Below are 21,081 nucleotides of genomic sequence, written 5' to 3'. Positions count from 1 at the left end.
AACCTCCACTTTTCATCACCACCTTCAGATCGAAGGAGTCTTAAAATAGCTACCTTAGCGTTAGAGCGTGGTCTTGGTATCATGTGATTCATCTTCGGACGATATTCGAACGGGCCGGCATGCTTGAAAAGTTCGGAGGATGTCCACAAGATCGTCTAGAGACGTATAGGTATATATGTGATGGCAGACAAGATGATACCAGTGGGCTTTCTACCTCAACCTTGACGGACTGTAGCTTGAACTCAGCTGCACTGATACTCGTACAAGATGTTCGGAAACGCTGCTGTCATCACTGCATTGTCGGCTCTGACCACTGTCATCGCTCAACAGACTTGCGTGTAAGTGTCTGAATGATGCTGATGATCAGTTGCCGGAAGTGACGATAGCTGACCATTGCACCACAGTGTACCTTTCGGAGGCTACGGTGTTAACGATGTTGAGGCTCTGACTGCCCTTCTTCCAAATTGCTCGAACGACGCCACTATCGTATTTCAAGATGGAGTCAAATACAATATCTCGTAAGTCCCACTATCGCGACTTCTACATGGTCGGAACAAGGCATACTGACGCTCACTGGATATCGCAGAACACCGGTAGATTTCGGAACTCTGAATAATGTAGAGATCCAGATCAATGGTAACTTGCAATTACCGAAGTCTATCCCTTGTGAGTGTCTGCGGATGCCGTCGAACGAGTATATACTCAACACAGTGCTCTTTCAGACGTGCAAGAGCTGGTAAATGCCACAGCTGGTGGCAGACTTTACTGGTTCACCATGCAGGGATACAACATCACTGTGTCTGGTAACCCTGATCAAAGCTCCGAATATGGTTGGGTCGACTCTTACGGTGTTCCGTGGTGGCAAGAAGCTCAATATACCCAGCCTCTCGGTGGATTGGTAGGTCTTCAACATTCACTTTGCTCGGTATGTTTCGTGAAGATCATGCTGATATGCCCATCTCACAGTTAAACAGACCTCACGGTTGGAGTATCGCTGCGAATAGCTCCACCATCAGAAATATGAAATTGCGAAAGCCGATCGCTTGGAGTTTCTCCCTTAATGGAAACGACATGCATGTCTGTGAGTGATGCTGGCGGAGGTGTTCACGAATGGGAGTAAGCTAATATGGGCAATCACTCTCAGATGGCAACAAGATCGACGCAGCTTATGACCTCAACGTGAGTCCGAAGCTTATTACTTTCGCAATGCTCAGATGCTCACCGTAACAATAAATATGCAATAGAACCCCGGAGTTTTCCCCTTCAACACCGATGGATACGACATTCACGGAAACAATGTATTGTTCGAGAACAACTGGGTCTTCAACGGTGATGATTGCGTTGCCGGTGCGTTACACCTTTTCTCTACTGCTGTACTTCTGTGGCTCACGCAATCCTCGATACTCTAGTAAATGCCGGTAACAACATCACCATCCGAAACATGGTCTGCGAAGGTGGTCATGGTGCCTCGTTGTCAGCCACGACTGGCGTCAACAATGTTCTCTTTGATAACATCACATCGGCTAACTCTCTCTACGCCAGTAAGTCAAGGTGCTACAAGTCGCTTTTTCACAAAGCTAATGCGTTTTCTGATCAGCTCGATTCAAGTCAAGTTTGAATTCTGTCGGAAATATCTCGAACGTCACATGGGCAAACATCCATGTGCACAATGCTACTTTCCCGATCTTCGCCACTGGTGTCTACTACGATCAAGTGAGTGTCTCATTCTTCCTTCGGGTATAGAAAAGCAAGCTGATCACTTCTCGACGAAAGAACACCAACAGAGGTCGAACACCAGGAGTCTACCCTGCCAACTCGACCGCCACTCACATCGAGAACTTCACCTGGGTCAATGTCACTGGAACCATCAGCGACGTGTAGTGAGTCTCACGTGCTGCGGTCTTCATGCAGGGATGTGATTTACTGACTATCACATGATTTAGCACCGGAGATGGTAGTTGTACTACTGACCCATGTTGTAAGTCAACATTCGTGGCATGGATGCATATCTGCTTCAGTAGCTGACGAATTGCTCCAGGGTACTATGTCGCCAACGCTACCAACACGGCCGGTATCACTCTTCAATTGCTTAACGGGACCGCAACCAACATCCAAATCCACAATGTCAACCTCAAGCCTATCGATGGTAAAGGAGTTTCCAACGTTGTCTGCGATCCGACCAGTTTCACCGATGGAACCGATAACCTTGGTTTCGAATGTGTTAACGGGCCATACATGCCTAATTAGGGGAATCTTGACTTAGGGCAAGATGACATCGAGAATCGTTAGATGAGAAATGCTAATAGCATCAATCGGAATCAATACAGTATAATTCCTCTTGAATATATATAATACGTGAAATAGTCACCTAGGAAGGAAAAGTGGGTCAAGTGGCAGAGTGTCAGCGGTTCGCCGCATGTGTATTGTCAAAGATGCATGATGCTCAGAGATCTGCAGTCATGCGTCTTGCTCGGGATGCATGCATAGCATGGGTCACCTGTCCCCGATTTAGCTGGTCACGCTGTTCGTTCACCTGCCATAGGCGGAGCTTCCTGCTACATGGCGCTCGGCTCCCTTGAACACAACGCCCATTCGAGATGTTTCTCCCAGTCTTCCAATCGGCCGTTACACCTTCGGCCCTAATTTCGCCACGGCGATAGCGATTCAAGCAGACTTGTCGATATCTTTCGTGGTGATATAGACTCTCTCGGATCCCTCGCCGTCCTGAATGGACACATCGAACTCTTCCCCGACATCATCAATGACAGCATCACCCTCAAAATCCAGATCTTCTTCCTTCTCGTATCCGAACTTCCGTAATTCCTCCATTGCACGCTGTTTCGCGTTTCGCCAAGTCCAGAACAGACCCTGTATTTCGATATTCTGCCTCTTTTCCTGTGTCGTATGGCTGATGACCACATATACAGGTGTGCGATTCTCCAGAGCCTGTTCATGAGAGCCGGGTGGGGTAGTTTTGATAGCATCGCCACCTTCTAATTTGCGTCGTTTGTCCCTCCCCAGTGTACCTGAATCTCCTCCTCGCGTCTTAAAACATAGACCCGATCGTATATCAATGGTCAGCGAATGGGTGAGAACTGTGGAAATAGGCTACGGGCTCACAGGCAGATTGAACCTACTTTCGGCAGGACGTTTCTTCGCGAGCGGGGCTTTTGGGGCTCGAGACATGGTGATGTAAATGTTGTAGGTCTCGCCTTCGCCGCCTTCCAGATGAACATCGAATTCTCTTTCTCGATCATCGACATAATCGTCGTCCGATGGGTCGTCCAGAACTTCGTCTGCATCGAATCCTAAATCTGAAATCTCATCCTTGGCAGCATCCTTAGCTTCCTTCCAAGTAAAGTACACGCCTTGAGTCTCCGTGAACGTCGGAGGGTTTCTATAGTCTAGACCTGGATCCGTAGTCTTGAGCATTACTGAATAGACTTTGACGGTACCATCTTCAGCTTCATCCTCGGATTCCGTCTCCGATGCAGCCAGCGAGGATGAGCTGGAACCTGAGCTGCTTTCCGACCCTGATGTATGCGGAGAGGAGACTCGAGACGAACTTGAAGGGGGTTGCGAAGACATTCTCAGATCCGTTAAGCGCGTCCAGCTTCTGTGATGAGATGTGAACAGGTTCTCGAGGTCAAGCACAGAAATCTGTAATAAAGTCGTTGAACAGTCTCTGCAGAACCGTGAACATAGATGCGCGATCCGAGTGTCATTTCAAGGACAACGACAAGACCGTTACCGAGGTTTGAAACGGCTATTGCGCCGATTTCAGTTCATCTCAGGACGCACTATGTCGCAACGTCGCACTCGCCGGGCCGTGAGAATCGCGAGGATACATGCATAGATGACGTGCGTCGTGACGATGTACCTCGTCGGTCGCGGTACCACAGGAAGTGCCGATGGCTGGATACCGGTTGCGCAACCGCACTCTACGCCGAGAGACGACAGACCTCATCCAGACTGGGCACAGCAAATACTCTTTCTCTAGCTACCACATAAATCTTGGGGCTACAATTGGATGCATGATATACACTTTCTATGATCACAGCACCAACTTATGTGCCTCTCACTTCTGACTTACAAATCCACCGAACCAGCCGCTTAGATACGAGTCAAGTCAACTACATCGCTACTTCTCTTCTGCTTCTTCTGACCACCATCATTACCGTGCACTTCCTCTTAACACCCCTCCTCTTTGTTGAATCGGCTGACCAGCTGTTCCCGCTGAAGTTCGCTTCTTGCCCTTTGGTATTTTAGGATAGACCATCTTCATCTCCTGCACCTTGATCGCGTACAAATCAATCTTATCCGTTATATTTCTGCTCCTACCCCAGAAACAATCAATGTGAGAGTCCCTACCCTCATCGTAGTCCCGATATCCGCCTTTCTTGTCTAAAAGTTTCTGGGCAGCTTGATTCGCTTCGAACACTGTCGAATAGGCGAATTTGGATAAGACCTTGGAATAGCCCTTGCGATCGTTATAGTACTCGTGCACTGTCTCGACTATGATGTATATGTATTCGGGTTGCGAAGGTGTCTGCTGTGAAGCAGGCAGCGGTTGAGATTGATGCGCGGCAACCGTAGTAGCGGGATCCATCGTGATTGTCTGTGATGATCGTTTGATCAGGGATCCGTTTCTGTCCTTCAGATCCACTATCGGGGAGCTGGTTCAGTCTGAAGTAGAATAGAGCAGATACGAAGGCTCTATCATGCTGCGGGTCTGGATTTATAGGGTGAGAACAGGTTTTACGACCGGTTGACTGGACTACATGACGACGCTAATATCACGCGCGTCGCTCCATTGCGTCATATAGCACGAAGTCATTTACACGACAGTCCTCATTGAACAATACGGTGTCCTCCAGGTTGCAAGAATGTTTGCGGCCAATTCAAGAAGTATCTGATGCAAAGAAAGTGTACAAAGGGGCAGACGAGGAAGTCGAGCATGGGCTGGGAAGATCGAACTGCGCAAGACAAGCAGGCAAAGACAACGACGAGAGCGCAAGGAATGAATAGTCAGCCTCGGAAGGTCTTCTTCTTACAGTATGAATGTAGGCCACAGGCTCACCTTCTGTAAGCTCAACAATTCATGGTACCTATCTACATCACTGTGACTTGACCGCATGAGACTCTATCCATATCTTGTGATGCACACCTTTCGCGCCATCTGCTTTCATCTCGAACCCCTTGTCCGTATCCATCATTTGATAGTTGTTCCACATATTGGCGTCTCCAAAACCTCCCTCCGCAATAAAACGCCGATCCGCCCTTTTCGCGAGATCGAAGGAGTTGTGAACCGCGACAACGTTGTTCTTCCTTTTCCGTGGGTATATATGTTCCTCCATCAGCAGATGTACCGACGTTCCATCGCCCAACCCCACATTCCCTTGATTTCCTGTCTTTTGAATATTCCCGAGGATCGGGTCTGCTAATGATTGCCGTGGTGTCCCCTTTCCCTTTCCTTTCGCCGTCGTCTGACTCGTAGATCCTTCTCGTTGGGTAGTTGCGGTGCTAAGGAGAGCCTTTCGGTCCTCTGTCGAATTGGCTGTTTGTTTTCTAGCGGTCTGGGTGGGACGCTTGGAACCTACAGCTAATGACTTGGGAGTCGGTGCAGCTACAGACGTAGTTTTTGTCCGGCCTTTGGCTGTTGCTTTCTGAGCTGAAGTAGCTTTTGCTGAAGGTGCAGCTGCTTCCTTGGCGCTCCAAAGTCTCATATCTTCTTCATCGAATTGAGCTTTGATTTCGGAATGACCGTCCTTCTCATCGTCTGTATCTACCCAAAAATATCTCTCGTCCCACTGTCCCTCGAAGAAGTCCTTGATGTATTGCTTGGCTGCTTTATATGTGGAACAAGTCTCCATTACATCCACCCAGATTTCATTTCCTCCCGCCGGGTCCCATGATGAGATTGGTAGAGTCCGTTCTTGGAATACTTGGTATATCGCTTTCGGCGGCATTACTGGATCTCAAGTCGATCGAGTCAAAAATAGCTGATGAGTCGATGATCAAGTCAATTGTCAATCGTGTTCTCATAAATCATACACGTCAACCGCGGTCAGACCTCCAGATTGGGCTAGGAACAGATTATACCTGAAATGAGTGCCTGCAGCTGCAGTGCTTTTTGCGGTCCTGCATCTCCGGGACTTCGTTTGTTACAACAACGATAGGTCGCGAAGTACCTCTCAGACTGGTAGGTGTATGTTTTGGTATGATTTAGCGATCTCTGTTGTGCCTCAACGTTCTTCCATACTTGTATACTCACGGAGACATGCATAGCTGTGAAACCCAGCTGGGGGATTTCGCATCTCGTTAGATCTGCTAAACCCGTCGGACCCACCGGGCCATGCAATTATCTGTGCCTGAGTGGATTTGGGTCTTACCAAAAGATCGGTTGATTATTAATTGATTAGCCCGCTCGTATCCGGACTTGATTTATCCCATGACGAGAATCTCCCGTAAGGTGACTGAAATCCAGAGGAAACATCACAAAAATAGCTATTACCATTGACATTGGGTTAGTCCAAAAGATCTATCTATCAAGTCTTATACCTTCGACACTTGCTTCCATTCATTCCTACTATAACATCGCATCAAAGATACGCACGATGGCTCCTTGGACTCCTACTCTGCTACAACACGTGAATCTGCCTGTACCGAAAGGCACTTTACACCTGGCGCAAGAGTTTTACGGGAGTGTGATAGGGTTCGAGAATGATCAGGTACCTCAACTGCAGAAGAATATCTTGTTATGGTATGTCTCCAGACAGCACGGAAGAGATCAAGCAATTGATGAGGTACTGATGAATCTTTTGCCTAATATCGTAGGTTCAGGATAGGTGACGGACCGCAACAAGTGAGTGAACAGGACCAGACTTGATTGTTTCTCCCATTCGATACGCTTGCATTTGGTTTTATTCTCACATCTCGCAAAGAGCTAGAGTTCGTCATGTGCTGATAATGCTTGACTTTCCAGATCCACGTAGCTTTCGAAAACATCTCACCGGATAACGAAGTCCTCTCATCCCGTCATCCATGCTTCCAACTCCCCTCTCAGGATGCGCTCGTGCAACTGCAGACCAAGATCTACGAGCACAAGCAAAGTGGCGCCAAATCAGCTGCGCAATCGTGTGACCGACCAGGAGGAGAGAACTCGGGTTCAAAGGGTGTAGAGTACCCCACGAGGTTTTTCGCGACAGATTATGCGGGGAACAGACTGGAATTTAGCGCTCCTAAAGCATAAGTTGGCTCCCTTCCTGGGGTCCAACGTAGTCTCAGCTTGTCGCGGTACCAGGTGCGAGCGATTTTGGGGAATGTGATGATCATGTATAACCATCTGTGTATGCGTTCAGGCATACACCCTGTTGCTCAGGCTTTCAAGTGCTCTGAGCCCATCGGTCTCACCGTCGAGCAGGTGCAATCGTGAGAACCGGCCCAAATTAGCCGGTACGACGACGTCACAGAGCTGGTCCATGCTCTTTAGTCCATCATGTAATCACCATGCTGGCAACAAAGCACTCACACTCATTTTGCATCTTTTATGCTTTCCAACCCTTGCATTGCAATACAAGCACACCTAAGAATCACTGCTTAGCCCTTCACACGCCATGCCACCCCGAAAGGGCCAAAAACAGAAACACAAAGTTCTCCTGGATTCTTTCGATTTCCAATCGCCCCCTCAGGAGTCTGAGTCTGATAATCCCACAGCCAGTCCAATTGTGAGCGGTCCTCAGTCACAGTCACGGAGGCCATCTGCTTCAGCAGTCCTCGTAGAACTTCGGATTAAGTCCTGATTGTCTTGTGATAGAGGACACGAGCAAGGAGTAGCGATCCGAATGACACTGACGTTCGCGCGAGTAAACGAAAGAAGGTCGAGAATAAAACCAGTAACAGAGATAAAAGCGAAGATGCGGACCAACTTGAAGATAAATTTAGCCCAGCTGCATCTGAAAGATCAGAAGCGTCAGACGATAAAGACGATGGATGAACTCGTGTGTATATTCTGATGAAGGACACCGAATGGGACGGCACGGAATATACAGAAGTAGAAGGTTTGTTCTGGACGTGGAAAGAGGCTCAAGAGGACGCATGGATCGAGCTTAGAGCGTTGGGATACGACGACGAGACGGACCTGGATCTCGATGTGGAAGAAGATGTCATAGATGATGAAGAGGAACAATTTCATGTGACCATCGAAGGAGACGAGGAGGTGTTCAAGTGGTATATCACGAAAGATCAGATAAGGACTCCAACGGTCGAGATTGGGGTTTTGAAGTGATATCCTGTTGTATGGATCTCGCCGAAGAAACGACGTCGTATTGTACTATATATAGCTTGCCCGTGCGTCAATGGGATATGCGGTAGAGACGGCATGCTACTATGTGCACATGCCCATAGAAGCGCTCCTGGTCGCCTAGCAACACACGGCGTGAGAATGGTTTTTGATTTTAGTCAGTCGCGTAATACTTTGATTTTTCATTACGCTCGGACACCCACCAATGCATCGTTGTCATAGCTACATACGCATTTGAATTCCACTGTTCAAGCAATGTTCATGTCTACTTCTTCATTGCCATTACCATCTCCCCGCACTGGAAGACAGCAAATCCCATCATGACCACGAGACCGCTCTACCAAGTATTCCGAGATGGGATCGACTATCACAATGACCCTTCTGGCGGAGCGCAAGATTCCGAGCTAAGAGGGAGTTATGGGGATTACGAGGAGGCTAAAAGAGCCGCCAAGAAGGATCTGACGGACGAGTGGGACAAAGACTTCTTCGAAACGTATGCAGAAGTGGAGAATGGAGGTCAGACAGGACTGTTCCAGGTGAATGCTACTTGTCCAGAGGGGGAGGTCATGACTGTATACATCAAAAAGGTCGACAGGCCCGTCCCTCCTTCCGAGAACGATTCAGTCAGCACTCAGACTACTCAACAAGCTGTGATGAACGCCGACAAGGCGAAAACTCCCACGCAGAAAACCAATACGCCAACCTCGAATACTTCTACAAACAGTACAATTCCGTCTACAGGCGCAACGATATATCATGTTTTCCGCCATGGAAGCAATGATCACCAAGATTCCTCGGGCGATACCGAGGGCACAAAGCTGAGAAATTCGTGGTGGACATATGAAGCTGCTGTAGGTTCAGCAAAGGAAGATCTCATTAGGGAATACGGCAGTAGAGACGCGTTCACGGAATATCACGAAGAGGAAGAAGGCGATACTGGCCTCTTCGAGGTCAAAGCGGAATCCAAGATGAAGTATAAATATCACGTTTACATTGAAAAAGGTACAATATCCGTACCCCCTCCCGAACATCCCTTTTCAGCCAAAGTACTTCCTCTTTCTGCGCCAAGTACCGAAGCAGCGCCTCTCGCGCCTCCTGCACCACCTTCCGCGCATCCGACTCATGCCAGACCATCCCCTCCGCCCGCGCCTGTCCCCCAAGCAGCGCGTCCTTCACCTTCTGCAGTTTCGAATCCTGCTACAATCATGCAGCGGCAAATCCCTCTGCCGACCAAGGGATACATCATACTTCGGACAGACCACCCGCACTGGAAAGACGAAGAAGGCAACATGAGCTTAGAAGACGAGACTGTATATCTCCCCATTGCCGAGGCCAACAAGGCTGCCTCCCGACAGCTAGACGAGGTCGAGGGCAGAGGCTGGTCGGATCAAGATGATGATGATGATTGGCAGAGCGAGTACGAGCGAGACGAGAGATTCGTGGATGATTGCTTTGTTGGGAGTGTTAGATTGTACCGGGACGATTTGGATCAGGTGGATATCGAAGTCAGGGAGATGGACATTTCTTGGCCGGCTCAATCAGCTTTGTCGCTCGTTCAACATCTCAAACGGCCGAGTTCGAGTACGGTGGATACATCGGGTGCAGGCGCTGCGCCAGAGGTGCAGAAGAGGCGAAGAATAGATGTCGGCGATGCTGAGGTAGTAGATATGACAGGACTGGATTGAGATGAAACTCGATTATTGCTATGCTCACCTCCACCTGGTTTCATGGTTTCAGATGGGTTGATTACAAATCCCAGCTTAATCGTAATCACGGGGTCTCTCTACCTGAATTCAGGGTAATTAGACTGTTGATTTAGACGTAATTGATTTTTGTTACATGAGGCATTTGTAGTATTAAATTAGTATATGTACGTTGTGTGGGCCTGTGCGTTGTTTAGTTGTGCAAGAAATCACACTTTTTTAGTCAAGTTTGCATTCCTAAAGCATTTTCATACTGCTTCATTCCGTCCCATTCACATTGATACACTTCCAGCTGCAGTCGCTCCATCTCGTATACACCATTCACAGAAATACCGATAAACGCGTTATCAATAGTCCTCGGTCGACCTCCTGTTACGTTCCGCCCCTGTCAACGATCATTAACGAAATATCATGCCTGCCAGAAGACCACCTCCTTTACCTCAAAGCTTGTTCGCACCTCAAGGTCCCTTGAGTCCGAGTGAGTATATGCAGCCCCCGTAACAGCTGTCCAGAACCCCCTACGTCGCAACGGGGAGTGTGGTATTTGGACGCTGACTTGCGATGACTCTGAACTAGACTCTGCCCCTCTTCCGCCATCACCTTCAACAATTCACCCGGAATACATTATAGACTCCCACTCGTTCATCAAGAAGATTGAACCTACACCTGATCCTATATACGATGGATTGGACCCTTCGTATCCTCGTCCGCCTGTTCGAAGTGCTGTACAAGTGAAGATGGACGTATCGGCCGAACCTGCTCAAACTGTCCTGTGAGTGCCTTGCCCGTTATGCGGAAGCGTATCCTCGGCGAATCAGATCGTTGTCATGAAGAGCAGGGTTAAATCCTGAGTCCATTTATGACTTGTTAATTGACGATCAAGGAAGGACGCTTTGTTGCTTCTTATCCTTTCATCCTGTCCCTCACATACAACCGCGTCATAGCTATTCCCTCTCCTGCCTTTGAATCATCGACATCTTCTCGTGAAGGTTGCCTGGCAAATCTCGCTGTGTGATAAGTGGCAGAAGAGATCCAAGCTGACACAGAACACAAATTGCCACGTCCTGCCACATCTTAGCGGTGTTAAACCATTCTCTATTCATCCTACCATCCTCAACCTTACCCTCGTAACTCCGCCCAGCATAACCAACATCGCCAAGGGCGCAGTGGACATCATCGTACCTTCAACTTTCCCCTTGTCGGAGAAGGAATGGGATCTGCTCGAAGAGGCGGTCAATGCGTTAGACGGTTGTTGGGGCAAACCTGAAGCGGCAGGTAATAAACCTGTCACAGGGGAGAATGGCAAAGAACCTGGAAAGGTTGTGATCTGTAAGTCACAAATCTACGCCGAGCCCAAACTTCGACGGATTTGTCTGCCTTTTGCTCATTAGGACTAATTCTGCGCTTTCTCACAGCCGGTATACTTCCTCCTCCCTTGACCAAGACTTCGACCCCGCTCCTCAACTCGGAAGCCTACAATCTCCATCTCGCTCGTCTCGCCAATCTCTCTTTGCATGCCAACGTATACCTGAAAGCTTTGCCGCCGGTCGTGGATCGAGTCCAAGGGAAAGAGGCAGAAGGTAAATGGTGGGACGACCGACAAGAGCTGGAAAGGGTCTTGAGAATGTACAGTGAGTGTCGATAACTTCTGTCCAATAGCTTCGCAAATCGAGAACAATCCTCGCCTCTAAAACGGGTTCATCGGAGTAACGGAGCAATACTAATCGCGGTTGGTTAGTCTCTCCCGCTATCGAAGCCTTCGGTACTCATCGAATCATCTTCGGATCCACCCCAGCGTTACCGATACCTGAATTAGCCAGAGTAACACCCATCCCGGGAGAGCTGGAACAGCCAATCTCGAATGGCGAGTGGTATTCTGTCCTCAGGAGGGTGATCACGCAATTAGGCGAAGGCAAGGAAGAAGTCACTGGCGTTATGGGCGGTAATGCTGCGAAAGTCTATCGATTAGCCCATTGAGCTTCCCCCTTTCTCTTGTTTGTGGACCTGCGTCCAACGGCCCGTGGTTCAGGACGAACCGACATTGTGAAGAGTCCAAGTCGGAGACAGGATGAACAATGTACAACATAATACGGATCAAGCTATACCATCATGGAATAACCATAGGCGGAAGTGAGGGTAAGACACGAGGTGAGAGGCTGATGCTGGGTAATTATTGAGGATGCTATTATGTGCCAGCTGTATTTTTGATGCCATGCATGTCTATAATGATCATTTTCGGAGCTTGATTAAGCGGCATGATTGCGTGTCTGTCATATCATGGTCCTCATTGGCGGTTTGCAATTCAGCAGTGAACCTTGGCAGACCGATTACTTCTCGGACAATCTGCCCGTTGGGTGATGGTATTTATATTGAATACATATCTTCTGCCATTGTACTTCACTATAGAACGTTACTAGACTCGGGACTAAGGATACACACTGATAGACAAACTGGCATGCTTTGAAGGGCTTATCCAGCAACGATAGCACCACCGTTAACGTGGATAGATTGGCCCGAGATGAAACTTGCATCTTGCGAAGCCAAGAAGACGTAAGCTGGACCCAACTCGGACGGCTGACCGATCCTGCCGATGGGCGCGGGGGAATTGTGCCATTCTTTCATCTGGTCTTTGTTCATCGCAGCGGGCTGGAGAGGGGTCCAGACTGGTCCAGGACAGACTGCGTTGACTCTGCAATGAGGGGCAAGAAAGGAATAAATTGTGAGCATCCTTTCCTCGTTGTGTGATATGACTTGATTTGAATTGGAGGATTGAGATATTCTGATCTGACGAGGCAGGCAGGAGACGGTGAATAAGAATGGGAGGTAGTAAACAGTAAACTCACCTGATTCCCTTGGAAAGAAGTTGGTTGGAGAGACATCGGACCATGGCGACTTGGGCTCCCTTGGTCATGGAGTAATCTACCAACATGGGAGGACCGGCGTAGGCGACTGATCGAAAAGGCAGGTTTAAATTGTGATCAGCAATCCAAAGACAAACACTCGGTAGGACGCTTAAAGGGACGATAGCTCACCTTGAGAAGCAGTGACAATGATAGATCCACCTTTGGGGATATGAGGTACAGCCGCTCGAGTGAGGAAGCTGTCCGACAAGATGAGCTCAGATTATTTCATTTCGAACGAGTCGTAACACTCACAAAGTACCGTAGATGTTGGTCTTGATGGTTCGATCGAATTGCTCCGTCGTGATGTCAGTGATATCAGGGATAGAATACTAATAAACGAGTCCCAATTGCTGAGTCAGCTTCCTTCGTATTGTTGAGTGGACTAGGTTGAATGAATAGAAGGAACAGAAAGGACTTACCATGACACTAGCGTTGTTCACCAAGACATCGATCTTTCCCCAAGCTTGAACGACACTCTCAATTACTCGGTTACAACCTTGTTCGTCCCTGATGTCCTGGGGGAAGAGAAGGCATTGACCACCAGCAGCTACGATGAGTTGCTTGGACTTTTCGGCGTCTTTCTGTTCCTCGGGAAGGTAGACGAGGGCGACCTGTTGTCAACGCAGATCGACCAGCATCAGTATCAGATCATTGTTCACCGTTCACCAGATTTCCTTCATTAATAAGGCGAAAGTAGGTTGTAACAAGGGAGAGAGATTAGGAGGGATAGACTGACATCGGCACCTTCCATAGCGAACATGACAGCTGCAGCTCGTCCGATACCGGAATCACCTCCCGTGACGATCGTCTTCTTTCCGAGAAGCTATGGTGTACTCAAAACATCAGCAGGGCAAGCAAATGATACAGCGCGAAAGTGAATGCAATAAGCGTGGCTCAATATGTACAAGCCTAGTCTAGTCTAGACTTGACTAAACTAGGCGGGGTCGAGCTGAATTGGACTGCTTGGCGAGAGAGTGGACAACGCGACTCACCTTCTTAGCAGCTTTGTAAGTGGTGAAATCCTCGTCACCCTCTTGGACAGTCGCAGGCGAAGGTTTCTTGACCATATCATCCTGGATACCGACCACCCGATCTACTTGAGACTCAATCGGAAATTCTCCTGGTTTGGCAAATTCACCCGAGCCGGATTTCTCACCGCCGGGCTAATGTATCAACGATGACGATGTCAGCGACAATCAAGTAAGATCAGCCGCAAGTCTCAAATCGATCATGAAGTCGCCCCTCCCAAATTCTAGGGCAATGAGGTCATGTGTATAACGTATAGAGTGTGATGAAACTGAAGGTGTGATCATCTACGGATTGGGAGGACGATTCCGCATCGATGGCAGTATACGCGAATGACAAGATATCGAACAAGACAACAGAAGACATCACTCACAGCAGCGGCTGAGGCTCCTTCGGAAGTACCAGAAGCTTTATCGATAACTTGTTTGATAGCGTCCATGTTTACTGTATCTGTATCCGAACGATTTAGTCAAAGTGGAAAGGAAAGAGGAGGAAATCGAAGGTATTGAACCACTTATATATCAGATGCAGCCAGACCGAGACCGATCAGGTCGCCAAACCACTTGAATCAGATCAGATCAGATCAGACACCGGCTTAGCTTAGAATTCATCGCTACGGAGATATGACGTCGATATGGGATCGAGTACATGTACATCTTACCGTCCATCCTCTCCATATCACATGCATCCTCATCCGACGTGGAACATTTACGGTATACGAGTATCTACCTGTCTACGGCACTCGTACGCCTTTCACTGAAATTGTGAGGATCGAACCGAGATTCCAGTTAAACCTACACGACGTCATTTCTTAAGAGTTTGCTTTTTACCTCAAACCTCCACCGATGAAAACCGTGCCTGGTGACTTACCGTATCTCGGCTTAGGCCAAGGCCGCATTCGAGCATGAAGTTGTTCAGATGCGCAAATGCACTTTGGAGAACGGAGGAACGTAGTTGACTGGATATAACGATTTCTGCATCAAACATCCCGAATAACCTATAAATATATGGAGAAAAATGTTCGAAGTTCAAATCAGATCAAGTGTAGCCACTATGACGTGTGGCTCTGCCAGATATTCACAGTGAAAGAAGCTTTTTTTGTAACAACAGAATGATACTCGAAATCGTTGACCACGGTTACAAAGTGGTATTAGGTGATTGAGCTCGGGGATTCCACAGATTCTGTGCGAAATGGGATCGGGAGTGTAGGGTGGCGTTTGGGTGTTATTGTCCTAGTGTTGAAGTCCTTGTATCCTTCCTCCGCTGTCATGTCTCGTTTTGACCTGACCGTTTCCTCTATTCGTAAAATGTCCATCGTGATCATCGTCGAGCCCCCTATCTATTCATGTAGTGTTCCGTAATCTCTGAATTCTAGAGAATTAGCTTGAAGTGTAGGATTGGAAATAAGAGCTTTCGATACGGGTTTTCCAACTGCGCTTCGTCTCTTCGCACCTTGTCCTTGACCATGACTACCCCCTGAACCATGAGAACTGTTCAATGTCGTAGGTGAAGTCGGATTACCGTAGTTATATCCGCTATTAGATGTTCCCAGGTAAGATCTCGTAGCGATATCTTCGAAGGGGTTCTGCGATACTCTTTGTCTACCTTGTTGAGAACCTTGTTGAGCGTGCGGGTTCTGGAACCAAGAGGTACCAAATACTGAAGGCCCGTAGTTCGGGTTGGTGGGTGATCTGGAATTACCACTACCACCTCCAGAATAATTCGATGGCGCTGTACCGTAGCTCTCCCTCACGCCTCGCTCTAGCCGTTGTTGTTCTCTCATTGACCGATCGTTCTCGAATGGAGAGGCATAGAAGGAACTTGGTCTATCGTCGACTTCGCTAGCTGCGATGGAAGGTGCCATGGAGACTCGTCTGGATCGGTTCCAATTTGATTGAGCGTAGACCTCAGACATCGGTCGGTGATCCCCAAACATAGACATATGTTCGGACAGTCTCTTATGGACCGCTTTGTCATTGGATTTCTTGACCCTTTGATAGATCCAGTAGACTAAAGCGATCCATAAAATACCACCAAGAGCGACACATACGCCAATAATAATATTCCTCTTCTTGTTCCCGTCTGACGATCCGCTGCTCGTTGTCGAAGAAGTTGGCGCGGTCTCGGAGGAAGCAGCGAGGGGGAAAGCGGTGTTGATTTGAGCTGCTAGAGCTCCTTCGATACCGGTCTGATTGTACAAAGGCGAGGAGGAGGTCTTTATATACGCGTTGAGGGTATCAAAGTATTTCGTGGGTATATACGACATGTATTGGGTGAGAAGGGATGTCTTGTCTCCATCCCACGCCGCAGGCTGGTAGACTTGGAGACCGTATGTCTGCACATCAGCGTTGTCGATTTCAAGCGCATTGCTGATCAAGGTGGGGAAAGTGTTGAAAAGTTGAGATGTAGCGTCCGAGGAGTTGACGACGAACCACCATGGGTAGTAGTCTGCTGAAAGCAAGATGGCAATCAAGGTCTTGTCTTGGATAGGGTCGTCGTCTTCGCCTGATCCAGCTTTAGCGTTATTGGCAACTGAGTTGGCGGGAACAATCAACGTAGGCATACTGCTTGGGATCGTTGCCACAGAAGGGGTACTTGTGGTCACGGTCGTCTTGGTACCAGTGGCGGTCGTAGGTGTTTCTGAAGTCGATTCACTGGTCCAAGTCTCGGTTGATGACGCTTGGGTGTATCCAATCAGCCACGTTTGGGTAGGAGTGTAAGCATCATCGGTGGAGCTCGTGTAGTTGAGAGAGGAGGTTGATGCTGCGGTCACCGAGGCCGATTCCCAGTCTGTCGAAGTTGACGAAGGCTCAAAGGTTGATACGCCAGTCCCGTTGACGGCAGGGGTGGACGTCGCTGAGCCAAAACTGCTGATCGCGTCAGAAGGAATCGCAGATCCAAGATCAGGACTCGATGTGGCATTTGCTGAGCTAGAAGCTTCATGAGATGGTCTTGCTGAAGGGGTCACCGACGAGTCGACCGAAGTGACTGTCTCAGAGACATTTGCACTGGTGGATGGTTCGACGCTGGAGGGGTCGGAAGAAGGCCCAACGGAAGATACATTAGATGGGGCAGGACCATCAGAAACAACAGTGGAGGAAGGGACTTCTGAAGCGGACGACGAGATTTGATCATCGACGGAGGTCGACGGTGTAGAAGTAGGCTCTGCAGCTGTAGATTCAATTACACTTGACGGGGAAGAAACGTTTGAGGTAGTTTGAGCTGGATCTTCCGCAGTACTCGTGACTGGAACGAAGGACGGCTCGTTGGTACTGACAATCGATGTAACGGTCTCGCTGGTGGAAGGTGCCGTTCCGCTATCTGACGGGGTGGAAGAGGGTGAGATCTCGGCTGTGGTCGCCGAAGGGTTCGAAGCGATTTGACTTTCACTCGTCGACGACTCAACGGTGGAAGCGGGGGGCTCAGAAGCAGCTGTGGTGCTGGGGGAGGTCTCGACATCTGATGGGCTTGAACTGTCAGCCGGGGCGGAGGCGGTACTGACATCGCTTGCAGTAGTTGTGGCTTCCTGCGGGGCTACTTGAGACGTACTGGATGCTTCAGTGGTAGACGGAATCTCAGCTGAGGTTGTCGAAGGCGTGACGTCGACAGCAGGAGAGCCAGTCGTGGCATCCGCTGAGGTATCGCTGCTGGTCACAGCGACGGAAGCTGTATCGAGCGTTGGTCAGTATCACCCGGTCATGAGAGTCAAGCAGGAATGCTCACCTTCAGCGCTTACGGAAATACCAATAACAGGCGTGTCCGAAATTGGAGCTGCTGAAGTTGGATCTGGTGAAGAAGTAGCTGCAACGGAAGTGGCCGGATCTGAAGCTATTGACGTTGAGTTTGCGATGTTAGCAACTGCAGTCTCGAGGAGAATGTTAGCAGAAAATGAAGGGCCAAACGCGGAGCTTGAAATTGAGGTAGAAGGAATCGCAACTGTCGAAGAATTCGAAGATGCGAACGTGGGAAGACTTGAATATGCTGAAGAAGAACCTGTAAAAGGAGGCAAAGAGGAAAGTAAAGTGAGATTCCCAGCAACTAAAGAGGTTGAGGTGGTTGAGGGGAGATCCGCATTGGCTTCAGGAGATATTGTTGATATCCCATCTGAAGGGTCGATAGGGTTGATTATTTCATATATGTCGGTCACTGAGGCAACCGAAGGGCCATTGGCGTCATCGAGAGATGTCGAGGACAGCTCGGACAAGATACGCTCGGAGGCGGCTGTATTTGTCGCCGAAAACATGGTATCATTCGTCACCGAAAGAGGGAACATAAGAAGCCCAGAAGTGTTTGTCCTAAGGCTAGTTGTCGTGTTCTCCAGTAACCTTGATGCGGGCAGTCCGGCTGTGGACAAAGTCGAGATCTGTGAAGTTGCAGATGATGTAGTTGTACCCGTACCCATCAATGAAGCAGGCGTTGGCGCTGTGCTCGCAACGAATGAATGTTTTGAAGAGCCATTCGCAGTGAGATCGGTCGCATTCGGCGAAGAAGACTTGCTGGTGGATGAGGGGTTCGAGGGTCGCTCGGTCAACAACGCGGAGTCCAAATCCTTGGTGCCAGTATATTGCAACTGACCGAGTGATGAAGAGTTGCTCGCGATGCTAGTAATTGTTGTTTCGTTGACGAAATTATCTGCAGTGTGACCGGCATATGACGAGGTATTCGTGACCAGCGTTGAAATTTCCGTCGAGGAGATTGACGAGGTGATACCGGCCAACATAGGCCAGATAGCGCTGCCGTTCGTGCTGGTGTGTGTAACGGATGTAATGCTGTTCTTCGAATCCGACGGAGCCGCAAATGAATTGACCTCTGGGTCTGGGGCCGTCGCAAGCGAGATCACAGTACTGTTAGTGGGAGCATCCGTGGGCCCAGCAGAATATAATGGGTGGCTTGTAGTCGCACTTGGCGGCACGGCATCTGTGCTGGCCATGATAATCGCGTTCGAGTCGGACACCTGCACATTGGAAGACCAAGTCGAGGACGTGCTTTGCATTGTGCCCTCTGAAGATGCAGGATCGGCCGTGCTGATAAAGGCAGAATTTGCTGACGTAGAGATCGATGATGAGGCAGTAGTAATCGAACTTTCTTGATGGTTCATGCCTTTGCGAGCACATCAGCAACATTACCTGGCCAGCGAAAGAAAGCAGAACTCACTCGTACTGCCGACTTCAGTCGCAAAGGATCCCGAACCTGCTGAGGATAACGCAAGTATTGAGGTGTCGATGTTCTCTATCTTTCTATAGGAGGTCGAGATTGAGCCTGTCGAGGAGGTCGTCAAAGAGGAGAGACTTGGAAGCGACGGATCTTGTGTTGCGGTAATCTGTGAAATGTCGCTGATCGCTGTCGAAGTCATGTCCACGGACCAGGATGTTGAGGGCGATTCCGGTGAAGACATCTGCGTTGATGACGATTCCTGAGAAGATAGGCTCGCGGACGAGGTCGCGCCCGATACGTCACTGAATGCTTCTGAAGATGCGGGTTCGTCCCATGATGACGATGAAGGCGAGGTCGAAGGGTGTGACCAGGATTCGGCAGTTGTAGGTTGCGCGTCAGTCGACACTATACTGATGGAGGCGGACGTTTGCTGCATTGGTTCCGCGCCATCGCTCGTGAGGTCCGGATTTATCGTTGAGGTGAATTCATCAATTGTTGCTGATCTAATTGCTGTAGACCACAGATCTTGTCGTTTGTCTATAATTGAACGGTGCTTCTTGCGGGGTTCGAAGTGATGCTGAGGTATTACTCTTGCACTTGCGAAAATTACAGGAGATCGAAAAGGCTCAATCCGAAACTGATACAAACGGAAAGATAAAGAAGAAACAAAATCGAAAGTTGAAAAAGACTTGGCAAATGCTTGTGCTTGAAAAGGGAAAGTAATATGGCTTGAAGAGTTCTTGATAATGAGGAAATTGAAGATGGACTTGAGCTTGGACTTACAGATGACAGTGTTGCCTACGGCGTCAATTGTCGTTGTTCCATCCGAAGAAGTTGTGGGTTGATCAGACGAAGCGGTTGAAGTATCCGCGGCCTCACTTGTTGGCGAAGCTGAAGTTTGAGCGGCCTCGCTGGTAAGTGTAGAAGTAGCTTCGGTCGTCGAAGTAGAGGTAGAGGTTGAGGTTGAGGTCGATTCGGGTGTCGAGGTGGTCAATGCCAGAGTGGATTTGGCGGAATTCGAGGCTGATGGCTCGGGTGCTGATGAAGAAGGAACTTCGGAGGTAGCGGTGACCGCACTCGAAGCGACAGTTGAGCTAACATCGAGAGATGAAGATGCAGTGGAGCTGGGTGTGAGATCAAGCAGACTCCCTAGATCCAGGTCAGCTATAATGCGAGATTATCTCATCAGCTTTCCTTCTTCCCAACATGAACGCAACGCATTACAACGAAAGGCTCAGGCAATACACACCTCCCAAATCCAGATCCAATTGTTTCTTCACTCGTGTCCTACTCAGATCATATTCGCCCTCAACCCATCTTTGGCGTTTCGTATGATTCGACTTCCTTTCCAACCTCGAGGAATGCTCATTTGCCACAGCCACTTGACTGATTGCTAGAAGCACAATCAGGCAGATAGGACCTAGTGACGAGAACAGTCCTCTTCTAGAAGCTGGCGCTGGACGTCGTAGAGCCATTGTCCTACTCCTACTGGATGGTTCCAGCCCGCAGGCTCGCTCTTTGCTATCTACACAGGATGATATCTTGTTTGGCTGTTGGAGTGTATCTAAAGAGCGTGAAGGTTGTAGCGCGACATCAGAGGCGGATATTGTTCTTCTTGATGATGACAGTTTGGCTGAAAATTTCCCTCTGGATCTACACGCAGACGCAAGAATAGTCGATGAAGATGATGAGCCGACCAGCGGGATAGGTGTGCGATGGTGTTTCCGTAAGCTTGTCGTTTCGTTGAATCAGCTAGTTGAGTCCAATGAAAAGAGGGTATGCGGAGGAAGGTCAAAGGATACGAGTTAGTTTGTTTTGTGTCAGTGTACTGTAGTGTGGTGTAGCTGTAATGAGTGTGATAAGTTTGGTCACTGTGGTGATTTAGGTGTCGTAGTTGTGGGAGAGTATTTGCGATTGTCGAGTCGGGTAATGACGAGGAAGAAGGAGGGGCGATGATGGCAATTGAGTTTGTTTGAAGATGAGCGGTTGTTAA

At 48.9% G+C, this 21,081-nt stretch overlaps 10 protein-coding genes across 10 annotated transcripts; 5 read left to right on the top strand and 5 right to left on the bottom strand.

The window, feature by feature from the left end:
* Positions 1-267: 267 nt before the first annotated feature.
* On the top strand, positions 268-2,247 carry I303_101649 (uncharacterized protein; the record flags this gene model as incomplete). Its single annotated transcript, XM_065968384.1, has 12 exons — positions 268-338; positions 405-518; positions 587-666; positions 723-898; positions 967-1,081; positions 1,145-1,179; positions 1,245-1,347; positions 1,410-1,541; positions 1,598-1,713; positions 1,774-1,880; positions 1,944-1,978; positions 2,039-2,247. The coding sequence occupies 12 exons, from the start codon at positions 268-270 to the stop codon at positions 2,245-2,247; spliced, it is 1,293 nt and encodes a 430-aa protein (XP_065824456.1).
* Positions 2,248-2,664: 417 nt separating this feature from the next.
* I303_101648 (uncharacterized protein) lies at positions 2,665-3,588 on the bottom strand (the record flags this gene model as incomplete). The annotated part of the gene is made up of 2 exons (XM_018405561.1): positions 2,665-3,045; positions 3,121-3,588. The coding sequence occupies 2 exons, from the start codon at positions 3,586-3,588 to the stop codon at positions 2,665-2,667; spliced, it is 849 nt and encodes a 282-aa protein (XP_018265842.1).
* Positions 3,589-4,174: 586 nt separating this feature from the next.
* Positions 4,175-4,609, bottom strand: I303_101647 (uncharacterized protein; the record flags this gene model as incomplete). Its single annotated transcript, XM_018405562.1, has 1 exon — positions 4,175-4,609. One exon carries the CDS (start codon positions 4,607-4,609, stop codon positions 4,175-4,177), a length of 435 nt encoding a protein of 144 aa, XP_018265843.1.
* A 508-nt stretch (positions 4,610-5,117) lies between these two features.
* I303_101646 (uncharacterized protein) lies at positions 5,118-5,969 on the bottom strand (the record flags this gene model as incomplete). Its single annotated transcript, XM_018405563.1, has 1 exon — positions 5,118-5,969. One exon carries the CDS (start codon positions 5,967-5,969, stop codon positions 5,118-5,120), a length of 852 nt encoding a protein of 283 aa, XP_018265844.1.
* Positions 5,970-6,617: 648 nt separating this feature from the next.
* On the top strand, positions 6,618-7,252 carry I303_101645 (uncharacterized protein; the record flags this gene model as incomplete). The annotated part of the gene is made up of 3 exons (XM_018405564.1): positions 6,618-6,763; positions 6,838-6,865; positions 6,986-7,252. The coding sequence occupies 3 exons, from the start codon at positions 6,618-6,620 to the stop codon at positions 7,250-7,252; spliced, it is 441 nt and encodes a 146-aa protein (XP_018265845.1).
* A 364-nt stretch (positions 7,253-7,616) lies between these two features.
* On the top strand, positions 7,617-8,287 carry I303_101644 (uncharacterized protein; the record flags this gene model as incomplete). The annotated part of the gene is made up of 2 exons (XM_018405565.1): positions 7,617-7,727; positions 8,021-8,287. 2 exons carry the CDS (start codon positions 7,617-7,619, stop codon positions 8,285-8,287), a joined length of 378 nt encoding a protein of 125 aa, XP_018265846.1.
* A 335-nt stretch (positions 8,288-8,622) lies between these two features.
* On the top strand, positions 8,623-9,987 carry I303_101643 (uncharacterized protein; the record flags this gene model as incomplete). The annotated part of the gene is made up of 1 exon (XM_018405566.1): positions 8,623-9,987. One exon carries the CDS (start codon positions 8,623-8,625, stop codon positions 9,985-9,987), a length of 1,365 nt encoding a protein of 454 aa, XP_018265847.1.
* Positions 9,988-10,416: 429 nt separating this feature from the next.
* Positions 10,417-11,982, top strand: I303_101642 (uncharacterized protein; the record flags this gene model as incomplete). Its single annotated transcript, XM_018405567.1, has 5 exons — positions 10,417-10,483; positions 10,582-10,777; positions 11,084-11,334; positions 11,421-11,636; positions 11,744-11,982. 5 exons carry the CDS (start codon positions 10,417-10,419, stop codon positions 11,980-11,982), a joined length of 969 nt encoding a protein of 322 aa, XP_018265848.1.
* Positions 11,983-12,474: 492 nt separating this feature from the next.
* Positions 12,475-14,373, bottom strand: I303_101641 (uncharacterized protein; the record flags this gene model as incomplete). The annotated part of the gene is made up of 8 exons (XM_018405568.1): positions 12,475-12,694; positions 12,849-12,954; positions 13,038-13,105; positions 13,161-13,237; positions 13,328-13,519; positions 13,645-13,731; positions 13,901-14,071; positions 14,308-14,373. The coding sequence occupies 8 exons, from the start codon at positions 14,371-14,373 to the stop codon at positions 12,475-12,477; spliced, it is 987 nt and encodes a 328-aa protein (XP_018265849.1).
* A 900-nt stretch (positions 14,374-15,273) lies between these two features.
* I303_101640 (uncharacterized protein) lies at positions 15,274-20,563 on the bottom strand (the record flags this gene model as incomplete). The annotated part of the gene is made up of 5 exons (XM_018405569.1): positions 15,274-17,600; positions 17,658-19,034; positions 19,089-19,625; positions 19,872-20,252; positions 20,338-20,563. The coding sequence occupies 5 exons, from the start codon at positions 20,561-20,563 to the stop codon at positions 15,274-15,276; spliced, it is 4,848 nt and encodes a 1,615-aa protein (XP_018265850.1).
* Positions 20,564-21,081: the final 518 nt, after the last annotated feature.

This window comes from Kwoniella dejecticola, chromosome 2 (genome assembly GCF_000512565.2).
Source record: "Kwoniella dejecticola CBS 10117 chromosome 2, complete sequence".
NCBI lineage: Eukaryota > Fungi > Basidiomycota > Tremellomycetes > Tremellales > Cryptococcaceae > Kwoniella > Kwoniella dejecticola.
This window is presented reverse-complemented; position numbering and strand designations above follow the sequence as displayed.